We start from the raw sequence: 18885 nt of genomic DNA, 5'->3' as shown, positions 1-18885 counted from the left end.
CTCTGCTAAAAGCCAAGCCATGCTCACTTGTCTTCCATCCATGCTTTGCTGCATCCTTACAGGTTGATGTTAAATTATCCACCTTCTTACTATTAAATCTTTTCACCTCACTGTCACTGCCTTTATCTCCTCCCTTCTCTTGCTACCAAAACTCAATCCGAAACTCAAACCCACTCTCATACCTCTTTCAGCCATCTCTACAGTGGCACTCAAATGTCAAAACAAACCTGTCTTGAGACAGGTATAAATGCAGCCTGCTGCCGCCTGTGCTCAAGTGATCCCTTCTTCCTTCCCCTTTTCCCTTACAGATGCAGTCCGATGAAGAGCCTCCTCGTCTGGGAAGCCTTCAAACTCCAATTTGCTGTCTTAGCCAAATGCAGGCACCCAAGCAAATTAGAGTTTGTTTCTTCCTCACAAAAGTGATGATAAAGCTATAGCTTTAGAATCCCACTTTGCTGGAATACAAAACTCAACCCTGGACTTCACAGTAAACCAGAGTCTCATTCGAGGCTTCCCAAACCCAAGGAGAAGAGGCACTGTACAAGAACAACAAGCCATGCGCATGCCCATCACAAACAGAGGTTTGTCATGACATTTGGATGTCCCCAATAGCTGCCCCCCCAGCCCCCAATATCACTAAGCAGTTTGCCAGGAACAAGCAGCAAACTCCCTCCCATCACGGAAGGGGGAGAATACTCCTGGCTGCCCTTCTGCCATATAGTGATGAGCTCCGTTTCCTGGCTGGAGAAACACAGACAACAGAACCACAAGTGCAGCAACTAAGACGTACTTTGTGTGTGTGCGCAGTCAAGATGTTTGTTCAGCTACAAATGCGTCTCCAGTGGAAGTGTTGCCATCAGAGACAGAGCTTGGCAGGCAAAGGTGGCAGCAGCTGCTGAACAGTCGGTATACAGTGCTTATGCTGCTAAACCAGCCCCTTAGAGGGTGGACCAAGAATGGGAGGTACACATATTGCACCCTTTGGGGAAGGTTTTATTGGTGCTCTCTTGAAGGGAAATGCTCTCCCATGTCTCCTGTCTTTGCACATGAGCGTTCACACCTATGCCACTGTTGTCGAGACCTTCTCCCTACATTGTGCTATTATGCCATGGGGGCAGCGAGAGAAGAAGAAGAGTTGGGTTTTATATGCCAATTTTTTCTACCACTTAAGGAAGACTCAAACAGGCTTACAATCACCTTCCCTTCCCCTCCCCACAACAGACACCCTGTGAGGTAGATGGGGCAGAGTGTGTGTGACTAGCCCAAGGTCACCCAGCTGGCTTCATGTGTAGAAGTGGGGAATCAAACCTGGTTCTCCAGATCAGAGTCCACCGCTCTAAACCACTGCTGTTAACCACTACACCACACTGTGTGAGCAGGTGAGCAGACCACTACTTTAGAAAACCATCCCTACAGAAAAAATGACATGGCCAATTATTGCCCAGTCTCTCAACTGCCTCAGGATATGGAACATAGAAAGCTCTGGTGGCTTTAGCTGATGATGTTTGTATCTGGTTTTACTTTGTAAATCACATTGTTTACTTTGTAAATTCTATAGAGAGGTGGTATAGAAGTCATCCAAACAAACAAACCTTGATTAAAAAGTTATCTCTATTCTAGTTCTAAGTTTTTAGAGAACTTTTAAATGCTTACTGCAAACTTTGTGGCAATTAGAAATGCTTCTCTGTGAATTCGAAGTGATGCCCACACCTTGAGAAGAAGCAAGGGATCTGACTGTTTGTTGCCGAGGTGAAGAGATCCACTGTCGGTGACCCGAACCTGTCTGCAATCAGTTGAAAGGTTTTTTCACTCAGTGACCACTAGCCCCCATCGATTGTCTGTCAGCTCAGCCAATCTTCTTGGACGTTGAGGCTGCCACAGATGTGATCTGCCCATATCGATAGGAGGTATGTCTCTGCCCAGCCTCCTGGTGAAGCGTCAAGGATCTGGACCCTCCCTGCTTGTTTAGGTGGGCCTTGGCTGAGATGTCTGTGTGGATCAGCACATGCCGACCCTTGATGAATGGGTGGGACGCCATCAGAGCTTTGAGTATGGCCCTTAGCTCCAGACAGTTGATGTGTAAGGATCTTCCCCTCTGTGTCCATGTACCCTGTATTGGGCATTGGTTGAAAGTGGCTCCAGAGGGACCAGAGGAGGCTCTGCTTAGTTGAGGTTGGGAGATCTAAGAGCAGATTCTTCTTCTGCAGGATTTGTGCTTGGTAGGGCTTGAGGAGCCATTGCAGTGGTCGAGCATGTAGCCGGACCAAAGAAACTGAGCCAATGCATGCTATCATCAGTCCCTGAAAGTGGTCCAGGGAGTTCAGCCCAACTGACTTTGACTTGATCACCTGCTTGACTGTTTGGGCAATCTTGGTAGCTTTCTCTGTCGGCAAGAAGAGTGTGTTGTGTCTGGTGTCGATGATGACTCACAGGTGTTAGATCCTCAGAGAAGGAACAAGGTTGCTCTTCTCCCTGTTGATGAGGTATACATGATCCTCTATGACCTGGGCCACTCTGACTGTGTGCTGGACAGCTGTCTCTGCAGTGGGGATACAGACCAGAATGTCATCCAGGTACAGGCAGATGTGGATGCCCTCCTTTCTCAGTAGTGCTACCAGGGTGACCAGAACTTTGGAAAACAGACTGGGGGCTGAAGACAGGCCAAATGGGAGCACTTTGAATTGATAGTGGTGGTCCCTGTAAGGAAAGCGGAGGAACTGTCGATGAGTGACGTAGATGGAGACATGCAGGTATGCCTCCGTTAGATCTATGGAGGTCATGAAGAGGTGGTTTCCATCCATAGTGGATGGTTTCCATCAGGTGGTTTCCTCAGGTGGTTTCCATCCATAGTGGATCTCAGGGTTTCCATCCGGAAGTGTTTCCTTTGTCTCAACCAGTTCACGAACTACAGATCCAGAATGGCGTGCCGGTTGCTGTTCTCCTTGGGTAGGGTGAAAAAGATGGAGTAGACTCCAGAGGACCTCTCTTCCACCGGGACAGATTCTACAGTGCTGGTCTAAAGTAAGTGATTGATGGCTGCTAGCGTCCTGGCATGCTTCTCTGGATTGGTTGATTTGGGAGAGGGTACAAAGCAGTCTGGGTGTCAGATAGGCTCTCTGCCGGCCCCGGATATGAAACAAGATGGTTCCCCTCACGAACAAAATGGAGTCTTTTTTGCACTCCGTTCCCCCCCCCCAGTTTGCACCTGGTCTCCTGCCCAAGATCTGCACCTCAATGGAGACCCACCCGAGTAATCATTGATCTGATACCGGGTCCCGCAAGACAATACCGGGAGCCCGGAAAGATCAGCCAGTTAACGCACGCGTTTATTTCCTATATGCGTCGTCTTAAGTCTTTACCGATAGTTAACTTCTGTATTGTTTCTTTGTTTCTCTAACCTAATCAACCCCATTGTATTTACCCTATATATGTACCGATATTTTCCCATGTCTGTATTCTAGCCTTATGTTTCTATGATCTGCTGAACTCGCTGTCTTGCTGAAATAAAACTTTTAACTCGCTGCACCGTCTGGAGGAAAGTCTTTATTACCAGGAATGCAATGTGATGCTGAGACCTGACACCGGGGGAGGTTCTGGAACTCTATGAGGTAGCCCTTCGGGATTACCTGTCACACCCACCAATCCAGATCCGATGAGGCCCACTGGTTGCTGAAGAGCTGTAGCCATCACCCCACCATAGACGTCCCGTCGTCACTCTTTTCTCTGCTTGGAGAACTGGTCAGATTTATTGGTTCTTTGGATCTGGTAAGGGGGGATCTATTGAATCAATTCACCCCTCTGGAGGATCCTCTTCAACCCAACCAAGAAGAACGTCTGGGGTCCGTCCTAGGTCATGCCAGGGTATGGAAGGAGTGAAAGGACAGAAACAATGAGGAGGATGAAGCCCTGTTGTCCTTTCTGAGATGCTGTGGCATGGCTTTCTTTTTGTCCTGGGTCTCAACCAAGACCAACTCCAATTTGTCCCCAAACAAGTATCCACCTTGGAATGGGTAGGCCAATAGAATGGCCGTGGAAGGATAGTCCACCTGCCATGCCATTAGCCATAAGGCTCTACGGGTGACAGAAGTGGCCACCATTGCTCTCACGTGAAATGAAATGGAGTCAAGGGTAGCGTCTGCTAAAAAGGTTATTGCCTTTGGCACACTATTCAGACCCTCAGCAGTTCTCTTATTGTCCTGGGGGACCAACTGCATCAGCTTTATGGTTTCAACCCCATGGCTGCACTGGCAAACAGGGTTGCCATGGCAGAGGCCTGGATAGATATGGCCATGGCCTCGTGGGCCTTTCTAGAGGCAAAGTCGGCCCACCAATCAAGGGAATCCTTGAGTCTCCCCATGCCATCCTCTGATAACAATCCATTGATTGCAGAGCCACAATGGAAGCATCCACTAGGGGCAGCTGGAGGAAATCCATTGCTTGCAGGGCCAGGTTGTATAGTTTCCTGGTGGAGGCTGGTAATTGCCCACTTGATAAGGGCTTTTCCCACTTTGCTTTTAATAGGTTTTCAAAATACTCAGGGAAGGGGACGACCCTGGAATTTGATTGTGTTTTTCTTGGGGAGGGGGGGAAATCTCTGGATCCTTTTGGCCTGTGCCTTTCTTTAGGATTCTCCCCCTGGGGTTCTTCAGATAGGTCTAAGGCCATGATCACCTTGGATAGGAGACTCTGGTAATCATCTCCTGAGAACAGCCTGGGCTGCTGTTCTTCCATGGGTTCCTCTTCCTCATCAGAAGAGAATTCCTCATCAGAGCTCAGTGGGAGTAAGGAGGAAACCACTCTATTGTTGGGCCTGCAGGGGGGCATAGCCTTCCTCGCTGCTTTAGTAGGCCATTATGGGGGGAATTGCTCTTGCCAAGGGTCAGGGCCTGTAGAGGGGCCTTGTTCTAGGCCTGTGGCCAAGAGGGGGGAGATGGGGCGCAAGCCTTGCGAGGCCGGATATGAGGAAGCCAGTGCTGGATCTTGTAGAAAGGGGAACTCTTCCCTAAGGGCTCTCTTCATTAGGGCCAACATGTCCAAGGTCTGCTGCCCACCTACAGACTCTAGGGTAGTAGGGGCTAGCTCACCACTCTGTTGATGGTTCAGCGGATTCTGGGTCGGCAGTGGGGCATCTTGGGCTTTCTGGGCGCACTTGGTGCCGCAGGGGGCCGATTGGGCTGCTGGCACGGCAGGGGGCCGATTGAGCTGCCGCTGTCTTTTTGGCTGCATCTGTCTTCTTCTGCTTGGAGCCCATGCCCCATGAATCTGCTGCCTCTGAAGGGCAAATAACATTCCAAGACCGCATTTACCCGTTTGGTTTGACCATCTGTCTGGGGATGGAAGGCACTAGATAGTCCCTGTTCCACTCCAACCAGTTTGAGGAAAGCTTTCCAGAATTTGGCCACAAAATTTGAACCCCTGTCCGTCACCACCTTGCGCGGGAAGGAATGTAGACGGAAGACATGTGACACAAAGAAGCGGGCCAACTTCGGGGCAGAAGGGATACCTGCGCAGGGCACAAGATGCACTTGCTTTGAAAATAGATCAGTAATCACCCAAAGTACAGTCTTTCCCCCACTAGGGGGTAAATCCGTCATGAAGTCCATTGCAATCACTTCCCAAGGCTTAGAGGGGGTCTGTAACGGCTGCAAAAGTACAGGCGGTTTTCCCTGTGCCCGTTTGGCCGCTGCACAGATGGGGCAGCTGCGGATGAAGGAGTCCACATGTGACCGCATGCCCGCCCACCAAAATTGCCTCCTAAGTAAATGCAATTTCTTAAGGAATCCAAAATGTCCGGTGGTCTTGGCACCATGAACCAAACCTAAAACCTCCCCCCGCAACACCTCTGGCACATACAGTTTAGAATCCTTGTACCAAAATTCCCCGCGTTTCACTAGAGAAGCTGGAAGAGTCTGCGAGGAAAGTTCTGATTGATAACTACGAAGAGTGTCCCTAAAGGTCTCAGACAGACCCTCCACCCCCTCCGGAGTAGTGCCGGTGGGCAGCTGGACTGGGGACGGAGTTGAGACCGGAGTCGGGGGCGGCTGAACAGGGTGCTCGGGTCCCCTTGCCTCGGGAGACATGGCTGTAGATCGCTCCGAGGGAGGAGGAAGCGAGATGGGTGGCGTCACCAGCTCACCTGGGTGTGGGGCATCCGTCCCCTCTGGAAGCGGCAGCAGCGGGGAGTGAGTCTGAGTAGGGGTTTGCACAGCCAGAGTGGGCACTAGACCCCGTTGGGCAGGGGTGAAGAGCGACTCTGTGGGTCGGCAACCTTGTTGGGATATTGGGGAAGTCTAGATAGGGCATCAGCCAGCAGATTTTGCTTCCCTGGTACATGCTTCAGGATGAATCGGAATTGGGAAAAGAAGTCCGCCCAACGCACTTGTTTGGTGGTTTGCGGGCCTCCGTTAGGGCGACCAGATTTTTGTGATCGTACCACGCTTCAAAAGGCATCGTGGAACCCTCCAAAAACTGTCTCCACACTGTTAAGGCATGTTTTACAGTGGCGGTTTCCTTTTCCCAGATAGCCCAATTGAGTTCAGCTTGGATAAACTTTTTGGAGAAATAGGCACACGGATGCAGGTGTCCATCCTCCCCCCGTTGCAGAAGTGCACCCCCCATTGCTACGTCAGAAGAGTCTACTTGAACTATGAACGGTTGAGTGCAGTCGGGGTGTTGTAGGACCGGCTCGGACGTAAAGAGCTGCTTTAGACTATCGAAGGCGGCTTGACACTGGGGGGTCCACTCCACCCGGGCGTTGGGTAAAGTGGCCGAATCCCCCTTCCCCTTAGTTTTAAGGAGATCCGTGATGGGCAGAGCAATCCAAGCGAAATGAGGGAGGAACGCCCTGTACAAATTTGCAAACCCGAGGAATCGTTGGACTTGTTTGCGAGTAGAGGGTGGTTCCCAACTGAGAACAGCTCGCACCTTTTCTGGATCCATAGTGAGTCCTTGGTGCGAGACAACGTATCCTAGGAAGGTTACTTGCTTCATATGAAACTCGCACTTAGAACACCTCTGACCAAAGTCAACATCTCTGACCAAAGCAACATGTTCCTCCATGGTTTTGGAGTAAATAAGAATGTCATCTAAGTAAACTACCACCCCTCTGAACAGCAGGTCATGGAGGATCTCATTAATAAGTTGCATGAAGACCCCCGAGGCCCCTTTCAATCCAAACGGCATCACCATAAATTCGAACATCCCAAAGCAACTGGAGAAGGCTGTCAGAGATTCATCCCCCTCCCGAATTCTGACACTGTAATAAGCCTCGACTAAATCCAATTTAGTGAAAATGTGTCCTTTCAATTTTCCCAAGAGATCAGAAATGAGGGGGATGGGGTAGGCATTTGTTTGAGTAATAGCATTGAGTTTCCAGAAGTCAATACACAAACGTAAGTCTCTTGTCTTTTTTCGCACGAAAAAGGCTGGTGCCGAATAGGGCGCGGTGGACGGTCGGATGAAACCGCGAGCTACGTTTTTGTCCAAAAACTCGTGGAGCACCGTTCGTTCTGTAGGGCTCATTGGGTAAATCTTACTTTTTGGCAGTTTGTCATCCCCCACCACCTCAATAGCACAATCAGTCCGGCGGTGGGGAGGTAAAGCATCACACTCCTGAACACTGAATACATCCATAAAGTCCTGATAGTCGGGTGGCAAGTGGGTTTGACTGGAGGGGTCCGAGGCTAGAGGAGGGGTTGGCGTGACTATGGTTTTAACAGCCACGTCATGTCGGTGTAATTCGCACAACAGGCTATTGAAAGTTAAAGTCCCAGCGTCCCAGTCTATGGCGGGACTGTGTCCTTTGAGCCAATTTGCTCCCAACACCACTGCATATCTAACATTGGGCACAATAGTAAGGTTGATTTGTTCCCAGTGGTGGCCAATTTCCATTGCCACCCCGTCAGTGCGACGATCTACTGGGGGCCCCTTGAATTCACTGCCGTCCATCTGGGCAAACTGGACCGGAGCAGGCAGAGGGACTGACTTCACCTGGAGAGCCTTAAAAGTGGTTTTGTTTATTAACGAGCGGGCACATCCAGAGTCAATTAAGGCTTTCACTTGTAATTGAGGACCTTTTCTATAATGTTGCAATATGACATCTACATACACAGTTTCTTCCACTTCACTCAGCATGAAGGGGGCTTTGGGACTTGCCCCTGGCTTTGCAGGAACTCCTGCGGGGGTCTGCGGTATTGCCCCCTCTACCGCAGACCCAGCCCGTTTTTTGGCAGTTTAAGGGGAGACTCCAGATAAAGGGCAGGGGAGTTCCAGTGGTCACCCTCCTCGAAGGAAGCGGAGCTGATCTCTCCAAGGGTCCGTCATCACCTCTCCGGCAAGCAGAGCTGGGGGTGCTTTTCATCTTGGAGCGATGCTTCGCTCAACCGCGGCGCCTCTCCCTCGAGTGCGCCCCCTCCCGCGAGGAGTCCCCGCCGGCTGGATAGAGGGACTCGGCGGTCCCTGATGTGACGGGCAGGCTGCTGCGAAGTGGCCCATGGCACCGCAAATGAGGCAGGCTCCCCGTTGAAATCGCAATGCTCGGTCCGGTGGAGAGAGAGTCGGCCTCCGCGGGGCCTGAGGAGCGGCTGGTTTGAGAGGGTTTTTCTGGCTTCCCCCCTTCCTGGCCTGCCATCGGGCAAGAGAAATAAACTGGCGGCAACTTTCCACCTCTTCCGCCATTAAAATCCATTCTTCCAAGGTGGCTGGGTCTCGCTGCACATATGCCCAGTTTAGAATTTCGGGATGTAATGCTGCCCTGAAGTAGTGCACTCGGGTTGCTTCAGTCCAATCAACTATTTTATTAGCGAGTCTTTGGAACTCGTCTACAAACTCGCGGACTGAGGAGGATCCTTGACGGAGTTGGAAGAGGGCCGCCTTGGCCTTCTCTCCCTGAAACGGATCCTCGAAGCGTCTTCTTAACGCTCGCATGAATTCATTAAGCGACCGTATGGAGCGGGCCCGGGTATCAAACTGGAGGACCATCCAATCTGCGGCTTTTCCAGCCAAAAGCGAGGAGACGAATCTTACTCGGCTGTCTTCCGTGAGGAAGGAATGCCCCTGTTCTCTCATGTAACTGTCCACTTGGTGTAGAAAACAGGGCAACGCATCCGCGGAGCCATCAAATGTCACTCGTAGACAGGGTTGTTTCCACTGCACAACTGGGACCAAAGGGGGTGGTGCTGGTGGTTGCCCCGGAGCTGGAAGTATCGGGGCTGGCTGTCCCGGCTGCCCCGGAAGCGGCTGCACTGGTTGCCCTGGCTGTGCCGGCTGCCCTGGTTGCGCCGGGGCCAGCTGCCCTGGTTGCGCCAGGGCCGGCTGCCCTGGTTGCGCCGGGGCCGGCTGCCCTGGCTGTCCCGGTTGCGCCGGGGGTTGTTGGTTTGGGACAGGCGCCCCTTGAATACACTGCAGACTACCGTACTCACGCATCACTAAGTCCAGTTGGTCCTGCATCTGGGCCATACGTTCCATTAGCTCTCGGTTTTGAAACCGCAAAGCATGGATCTCTTCCTCAGTTCCCCCAGTCCGTCGGGCTCAGCTAACTCGGTAATTGGTATTCCAATTACCTTCTGTGACGTACTCGGTCTCCTCCTCCTCATACTCGTGGACATCAGGAGCAAAGGTGTGCCACTGTCTGCGTGCTACTTCTCGGGGTTGTCCTGGTTCCGGGGAGCCCCAGGAGAACGAAGGGGAAGACCAGTCCATTCCCCCGGTATTTTTTTAACGTGTTTCAGTCTGTGCTGTCGCCCGCCAACAGTTGGTCCTCCGCTTGCCTTTGGTCAGCAAGCGCTCGGTCCGCCTCGGGTTTGGAGGCCGCAGAAGCCGTCACAATTGGTTCGGCAGCTTGTTCCAAGAGCATCTGGATCTCCTTGTGTTGGCCCAACAGCGGCAGAACCTGTGGGGCCAGGTCTGCTGACGCAGGACCAAACTCGGGAATCAGCAACCTTTCGACATCGGACGCCGTCGTTGTGGCCGGCGTTAAATCCACGAGCACCGGGACCGTCCTGGAGGCCGCGTTTTGTGCTTCCCAGAGGCATAGGGTGGGATCCAGAACGGTTTGTGGAACGTCTCCCTCCCGAGCCCCCGCCATTGGGAAACCGGGCTCGAGTCCCAGGATCGGGGCCGCCGACTCCTGTCGCGGCTCGCTGAGCGTCAGCTCAGACAACAACCGAGTTAGCAAGGCAAGGTCCTCCTGAGCCAACCGGGTCTCTTCCAGCAAAGTATCCAGTTCCAAAAGGTCGTCGCAGGCATGTAGATCAGCGTCCTGGGTCCCCCAGCGGGTCGTCTCTGCCAGGCGACGCCACTGAGCAGTCACTAGCCCAACCAGCCGGGTGGCCTCCGTGTCAGTTCGTAGCGTCTCCTCCAAGACGTCACGCAGTAAATCGGGATCCTCAGGGAGCTCGTCTCGCGCCCCAAGCCGAGGAGACGAGTGCCTAGGCGAACCCTCCAGGGCTCCAGCCAAGGTCAGCAATTAAAACCGATGAAGATGACTAGTATCATAATGTAAGCTCTAGCCCTGCGCTCCATCCCTTAAACAGAATTCAGCAGACGGCAAATCCAAAGTTTTATTGGATAGAATTGACAGGTTACAGAAGCCATATTCAGAATGACACTAGTAAGGGGCTAAGGCAAGGCACATGGCATATATAGAAAAGCAAAAGGAGATAACCAGTAACCCAGGCAACCCCCCTCCCAGAGACAGGAAGGAGTACTTGGCAATTCTCACACTAAAGGAATTCGAGAAGGACTCTAAGAAGTCTAAACACGGGGCACGGACTGGCCTTGGAGAGAACTACAAGGCAACACCTGGAAGCACAACCATGCACTGGCTTCATGGCCTGCTCCTGACACCAGCATTTATAGACACACAATTCCAGGCCCTTCACCACATGTTTCAAACTACAAATTGGGAACCAGCAATAAATCCCAAGTGATAAACTATTAAGGAATTTCCCCATCCAGACAAAAATCCCTTCTCTGGGATTCTATAAGGGGCTCAAGCATATTTCCCTACTCCGTTTTCCCATTTCTACCCTCCCCAGTTTAACTGATGCTTAACTGTCCTCAGCAAAAAGTATGCCCAGTCTTTATCTGGCCTTTTTGAGATGGTTTCTTCCTTTAAAACGATGAAATTTCCCCTGTATATGTAGAAATGCTATCTCACCTGTGGGTGGCCTCATTTTACCACCCCACGAAAGGTACCAGAACATCAAAAGCTTGCTGTTAAGAGGAGTGATTTATCTACTGCCGTTCTGTGGATGCTTTCCTACAAATTTCCAGAGTACAAGCTTATCATGTCACCCATGTCTCAGAATTTATTGAGTCAACTCTTCTAAAACTAACAACAAAGACCCACCTTCTCCCCTCCTCCAAACAGTTTGCCATATGGGCTATGACAGCCGTCCTACCTGCCACCTTCCCAGATGCCAAGAAGGCTGATGGATTAGCAATTCAGAGCCAGCACCCAACTTCTGTAAGATGGAGTCAAACATACCAATCTCAAATAAAGTTGCTCGTTTAACATGTAGGATACATTTCTTCAAAGTAGTCAATGTGTGGTGGTTGGAGTATGTCGAGAGCAGAGAGTACCTAAAAAACAACAGGAAAGATGATTTCATTACTTGGAACACACTAGAAGCGCTTACTTTAGAGACACAACAGAAGACTATCAAAACTTTAGTGATTTGACCATTAGCGGTGAGGCTTTTGTGAGCTTTTTTGTGGAGAAAGTCTTGTTGCTCTGTCATGATCTCCCCACCAATGTTAATACAGTGAGTGAAGCCCCTTTGGATGTCTTTGGGTCCTGTATTAGATCAATTCCACTTGCCTCCTTAATCCATGCCCGCCCTGGCTGGTGAAAGGCAGCTCAGTCAGGGTGGGGGTGGGGGGTGGAACGAACTTCTAAAATATGATCAATCTGTCCCTGAGTTTGAGGGTCTTCCCAGGAATGTTGAAGGAGGCAGTGGTGACACTTTCTCAGCTCATGAAAGTCAAAACCAGCAACTTAAATTGAGTCTGGAAATACACAGGAAGCCCGTGATGATCTTTCAGAATAGATATTAGATGAGGTGTGATAGTTCAGGTTTAGACCAAAGTGGAGGCCTGCAAACAATGCTAGAAGCAGCGGGGAGGGGAATAATTCCTTTGGAAGGTCTCCCATGTTCCAGACCTTCTCCAAGATGCTATAAGCCCTCAGGGGTTGAACAAACCAGTTTTCTCCCTTCCCCCCAGCTGTCTTTAGAACCAGTGTAGGGCAGTGGTTCGAGTGTTGGACTAGGATCTCGGGGACCTAGGTTTGAATGCCAACTGTGCCATGGAAGCTTGCTGGATGGTCTTTAGCTAGTCACACACCCTCAGTCCAACCTATCTCACAGGGATGTTGTGAGGGTAAAATGGAAAAAACAAGAACATATATGCCGCTTTGGTCCTAATTTGAGAGGAAGGCAGGGTATAAATGAAGTAAACAGAATACGATTAGCAGTCAGGGTCTCTGGAAGTATCCTCACCTTTTTTGGGGGGGGTTCTTATTTTTATCTTTTGCACAGACCTGGATAATCACTTAAGAATCAGAAATATCTATGCTATCTGTTGGTGCAGAGGGAGGAACATTTCAAGAAATTATGAAGTTGGGGGGGGCTCTCTCACCATCTTCTTTCCAGAAAAAAATGGGGGGATAAAATATATTTTATTTAAAAATCTAAACTCTTTGTATTGCTTTAATGCAGTAAAATACATTATGTATTTAGCATATTCAAATTGTATTATGGAACTTAAACGTATAAATACTATAGTTTTCTGAAAGCAAAACTGCGAATATACCAAATACTTGTGATGGAGCAGCAAACTGTTATGATACCTTTGTGTATTTCAGTTTTTGCCATCTGAGAGGTAGAAAAAAAGTGAAATGTTTAAAGTAAACTACGAAAATGTATTATTTAGCCAAAAGTCTCAGTCACAACAGGACTACCAGCATATTTGAATATCAAGGGAAAATTTACAACACTGAAAACACCGCATCATCACTAAACACAATGAAGGGTGTATTTGTAAACAAATTTCATTTATTAATTTATTTAAATCCGTATATCGCACTTTTCTTTGTGGTTCAAAGAGGTTTACAATAATAATTAAAACATTGAATCATAGAATCAGAGAGTTGGAAGGGACCACAAGGGTCATCTAGTCCAACACCCTGCACAATGCAGGAAATTCACAACCACTTCCCCACCACACCCCCAGTGACCCCTACTCCATACCCAGAAGATGGCCAAGATGTGTTTCCTCTCATCATCTGCTTAAGGTTATAGAATCAGCATTGCTGACAGATGGCCATCTAACCTCTTCTTAAAAACCTCCAGGGAAGGAGAGCTTACCACCTCCCAAGGAAGCCTGTTCCACTGAGGAACCGCTCTAACTGTTAGAAAATTCTTCCTAATGTCTAGACAGAAACTCTTTTGATTTAATTTCAACCCCTTGGTTCTGGTCCAACCTTCTGGGGCAACAGAAAACAACTTGGGACCCTCCTCTATGTGACAGCCCTTCAAGTACTTGAAGATGGTTATCATATCCCCTCTCAGTCTTATCCTCTTCAGGCTAAACATACCCAGCTCCTTCAACCTTTCCTCATAGGACTTTAGTTTCCAGAATCCTCACCATCTTTGTTGCCCTTCTCTGGACGTGTTCCAGCTTGTCTACATCTTTCTTAAATTGTGGTGCCCAGAACCGAACACAATACTCTAAGTGAGGTCTAACCAGAGCAGAGTAAAGCGATACCATCACTTCGTGTGATCTGGACACTATACTTCTGCTGATACAGCCCAAGATTGCATTTACCTTTTTAGCTACAGCTTCACACTGCTGACTCATGTTCAGTATTTGGTCTACTAAGACCCCAAGATCCTTTTCACACACACTACTGCTCAAATAAGTCTCCCCCATCCTATAATTATGCATTGGATTTTTCCTACCTAAATGCAGAACTTTACATTTATCTCTGTTGAAATGCATTTTATTGGTTTTAGCCCAGTTCTCCAGCCTGTCAAGATCATCCTGTATCTTGGCTCTGTCTTCTACCATATTTGCTACCCCTCCCAATTTAGTATCATCTGCAAATTTAATAAGCATCCCCTCTATTCCTTCATCCAAATCATTTATAAAGATGTTGAACAACACAGGGCCCAGGACAGATCCCTGAGGCACTCCACTAGTCACTTCATTTTTAGTTAAAACCAAAAAATAGCAAACTCCAAATACTTCCCTCTCCCCCCTAAAAGATGCCTGCCATTCAAACCCCCTTGAAAGCTCTGGCAAAAGGCAGGCCTCGCAGTGCCTCCTGAAGATCTCCAAGGAGAGTCCCCCCTCACCTCTTCGGAGCCCATTCCACAGAGCCAGAGCCATGATGGAAAAGGTCCAGGCTCTGGCTGATGCTAGATGGGCTACCGTAAGTGATGGGACAGACAACAGATGGCTGCCTGATGACTGTAGTTGCCACACAGGGAGATATGGAAGGAGATGGGTCCTTCAAATAGGTGGGTACCGGGTCATGAAGGGCTCTAAAGGTAATAATCAGCAACCTAAACTAAACTTGGAAACAGACTGGCAGTCAATGCAGGTGTTTCAAAATGAGAAGTGTTTGTTTCCAGTGGCTAGCCCCTGACAACAATCAGGCTGCCACATTCTGGACTAGTTGTAGTTTCTGGGTTGTCTTCAAGGGCAGCCCCACATACAGCATGTTGCTGTAATCAAACTGTGAGCTTACAGAAGCATGGATCAGCATGGCCAGATTGGCTGAGTCTAGATAATGAGAGAGTTGGTGAATCAGATGCAGCTGGTAGAAGGCGCTCCAGCCACCATGCCAACCTGCTTTTCAAAGAGCCAAGCAGGGTTCACAAGCACCCCAAGCTCTTAATCTGCTCTGAAAATGCTAGTGTCTCTCCATCTAGGACACGTGGATTCACTCCCTCTCGTATATCAATCATCCCAATCAGCAGTTCCTCTGTCGTGTCTGGATTCAGCGTCAGCTTGTTCTGCCTTGCAGTAAAAAACAATTCATTCCAAAAGAGAAAACATTTCATAGGGATCTTTTCCTCCCAGGTGCTCCCCAAAATTTCCAATTTATCGTTTGGAAAAATGTTTAAACTCTGGGGGAAAGAGGAAACAGCTAAAAGGGTTCCCCCACCACAATTTTTCCAGGTCCTCCCATCTCTGTGCAGGCAGTGCTATTTCACTGAATGCTAGCATGGCCAGGTTTGCTTAGTTAGCAATGAAAATAAGGCAAAGATCGCTTAAGTCTATACAGTAGCTGAGGAAATTGAGAATGAGTAGACTTATTTCTGATAGACTTATTTTACCAAGCTTTTGCTATTATTAAGCATTCTGATTTTAATAATATACAGCTTTCGTTCTCTTTGATATTAATTAGCTATGTACAGTGAGGGGAAAAAGTTTTTTTTTTCCTGTTGTTATTCTGTCTCTCACAGCTACAATAAACCTACCATTAAAATTATGGACTGGTCATTTCTTCGTCAGAGGGCAAACGGGCAAATTTAGCAGGGGATCAAATACTTTTTCCCCTCACTGTATCTCTGCATTTTTTTAAATTGTATTTTGTACTTGTTTTACTCTATATTATTCAGTAATGTAAACTTAATTTGTTTGATGGTCTATGACTGCAAATAAAATGACTATAACACTGAATGACTCGAGTCTTTTGGTGGAAGGGAGTGATGGGAGCAAACACACACAAAAGTCTTCTTCACCGGAGGGCAATTCCCTACTGTGCCTGCCATGGTGGGAAACTTTTCTGCTTAAACTTCAAGTCTCCCCCTGAAACAGGTGCATTTCCAAGGAGAAAAAACTCACAAGCACCTTGTGTCTGCACTACTAATTGGACATCATCACACTGTTGACAGCTGACCACAACAGGATGATTCAGTAAACACCACCTGACCCAAGACAACATCAATTGGACAACTGGAAATTTTATAGTCTGCCTGCTCATTTTCTTGGTGTGGGTGGGAGAACATTCTATTATTTTGGTCTCTTCCTCTGGATATCTCTAAAAATATTTGATGTCATGGCACTAGTATAAACCTGTCAGAACAAAGGTTTCTGCTTGTCTGTATTTGGTTTTTGCATTTGTTGTATCAGTTGCAAGCTCTGCAGTCTGAGGTCAGTATGCAAAACTCAGTTTCAGTTTCTTGCATTAAGAAGGAGACTTCTACTACTACACCACCATGGCTAGCTGAGGATAGTACAAATATACCCCATCTCATTTCTTTTCTAGTTTTGTATGTTTTCACCACGAGCATTTCTGTTCCACCCATTTTCACTGTTGATGCTCCCAAGCAGAAGACGTTTTTACATTCCTACTGGAGCCCATTTTTATGGTCTTTTACGGCCTTTTACACTTTATCTGGTTTATAAAATAAATACTATATGTACTACTTTAATATCTAGCAAACAGCTGTGGCTCAGTGGTAGAGCAGAAGGTCCCAGGTTCAATGCCCAGTATCTCCAGTTGAAACGATCAATAGGTGATGTGAAAGACCTCTCTCTGACTGAAATCCTGAAGAGCCACTGACAGTCTGAGTAGACAATACTGACCTTGATGGACCAACGCTCTGATTCAGTATAAGGCAGCTTCACGTGTATCTATATTTTGGTAGCTTGTATGTTATTCTGTCTAAAAGCTAGAGTGCTATATAGTCATTTCTAATATAATGAATTAATGAATGTTTTATTCAGATTTCTGAAAGAGTTCTGCGTGTTTTTTTCTCTCCATCAAGTTGCAGATGTCTTATGGAGACCCCGGTGGGGTTTTCAAGGCAAGAGACTTTCAGAGGTGGTTTGCCATTGCCTGGCTCCATGTAGTGACTCTGGTATTCCTTGGTGGTCTCCCACCCAAATACTAAGCAGGGCTGAACCTGCTTAGCTTCCAAGGTCTGATGAGATCAGGCTAGCTTGGGCTATCCAAGTCAGGGCTTCTGCACACTACAGCACATTTACTAAAAACACTCTGGGCAAGATCTTCCCCAAAGCCTGCAAAGTTACAGTTAAGCACCTACAACTGAAGTTTCTCCTCTTCACAGTAAATCAAGGACAGTGGCTATTCTGGTGAGGCTTGCCGAGTCCTCTATTAAGAATGTTTCCACTAGCATTTGTTTAAGCTTGTTTAAGCTCCCTTTTAAATTGCCTGCAAAAGGCCATTTCAAGGTATATTGCCTCACTGCAATGTGAGATGAAGTCTATACTGAAAATAATGTAATACATTCCTTGAAATAAGTTGAAAGCAGGCACTGTTTGTACAGGCTGAAAAAGAAAAAAGCAAGAGATTCCAGCAAGCACATTTAGGACTTGTGCACATGTAAGACTGGCTCCCTAATCAGCACAGTTAACAAATCATGAGTCAGGCTTGGGAAAGGGAAGTCTTTCCTGCAGCTTCACCCACCTCTGGAGTAAATGTTCTCCTGTAATTTGGTTAAAAATGCTGATTCAAACCCTGGATGAAGCGTGACCCTCACTGGCCTTAGCCATGGTTAACGATGATGCAATAAGTAACTTGACCTACGTTAACAGGGAATGCATTCTGAGGGTTGGCTCCTGATTTGTCAACCACAGTTCACAGGGATCCAGGGATATATCAGCACCAGAGCTTCAGACTAGCTACGTTGTTTGGCACTACCATTTAAAACAAGTTTCTACAGAGGCAAGTTCCGTGTGGAATCTTCCTAAAAACCAAAGGATATATCAGGCTTACCCTGCTTACTAAAGGTGGCAGGGATTCACAATAATTGTGAGAGTCAGACTAATGCTGGGGAGACCCAGTCAACACGTCATAAGCCACTTACATTGTCATGCTTGAAAAAACACAACATCTTCAATTCACGGAAGACCCTTTTGCAAGAGACCAAGTTTTGGAAGACGTTGGGCATCTTTTTGAGTGCAACTCTCTTTCCATCTCGTGGATCTGTTACAGACCTGAAGGAGGAAGAAGCAACAACAAATTAAATGCCAAACTTACTTTTAAACCAGTCACCACTTCTACCACGAAGAACCAATTAGAACAGTTTCAGGGTAGGCTTGGACGGCTCAAAGGAACATATCAAGAGAGGCAAGGAAGCAAAAATCCTGGAACTAGTTTTGTTGTAGTTAATTAAATTTTTACAATGCTTTTAAAGCCAAGACTTGGCTCCAAAGGAAGCTAACAGGAATCAAGGTAACAACAGAAACGTTCCTTAGGGAATGGATTCTTAACTAGCTGCCGCTGGCTCTCCCTCTGAAAGCCCCACTGAAGACCCCAACTGGAATGTTGAGTGAACTTACAGCTGAAAGAATGCCCAGGGTCTTCTTGCTCTGTTGTCTCTTATGGCCCTAGACAGATCCTGTATATTAAGTACGCTTTCTGTATAGGAACTGTTAATCCTGGGGACAGGGGTTGGCAGCAGCCAGGTACAGACAGCTGGAGGGATGCCCAGTTGCATCCTATTTGCTTCTCTCGGATGGCCCTAGATAGATCCTGTATATTAAGTACGCTTTCTGTATATTAGCGGTCAATCTGGAGACAAGGAAGGGTGGGGCAGCAACCAGGTTCATGCTCCCCTTGTGGCCAGACTTAGCTGAGAATAGCCTACAGAAGCCATGTTTTATGACCAATACTTATATTAGATATTAAGTTCCGTTTGTTGCTTTGGGAGCCCATCTATGGTTGAAAAGTACAATACGAACACAACTCCAACGGCACCCCAAGTGTATTACAAACACTGCACAGTATTCTAGTCCATGGTGAGATCAGTGTATGGTTCAAATCCCCATGCCATGTACTACTAAAACTGCTCACTTCTCTTGTACAATGCCTGATCAAATAAGGAGAACAAAAAATAATCAGGTGCT

The 18885-nt window shown here is 47.9% G+C and overlaps 1 protein-coding gene across 2 annotated transcripts in view; it reads right to left on the bottom strand.

Annotated features, from left to right (window-relative positions):
• NLK (nemo like kinase) overlaps positions 1-18885 on the bottom strand; it is a 194711-nt gene that overhangs the window by 81735 nt on the left and 94091 nt on the right. For both annotated transcript variants that reach the window (XM_056865424.1, XM_056865423.1), the window contains exons 2-3: positions 17844-17973; positions 11528-11583 (exon numbers count right to left, since the gene is read on the bottom strand). In XM_056865424.1, the coding sequence (XP_056721402.1) occupies positions 11528-11583; positions 17844-17973 (186 nt within the window). The remainder of the gene's footprint in view (positions 1-11527; positions 11584-17843; positions 17974-18885) is intronic.

Source organism: Euleptes europaea, chromosome 19, assembly GCF_029931775.1.
Source record: "Euleptes europaea isolate rEulEur1 chromosome 19, rEulEur1.hap1, whole genome shotgun sequence".
In the NCBI taxonomy this organism is placed as follows: domain Eukaryota; kingdom Metazoa; phylum Chordata; class Lepidosauria; order Squamata; family Sphaerodactylidae; genus Euleptes; species Euleptes europaea.
Note: the sequence above shows the minus strand (reverse complement) of the source record. Positions and strands in the feature narration are given on the sequence as shown.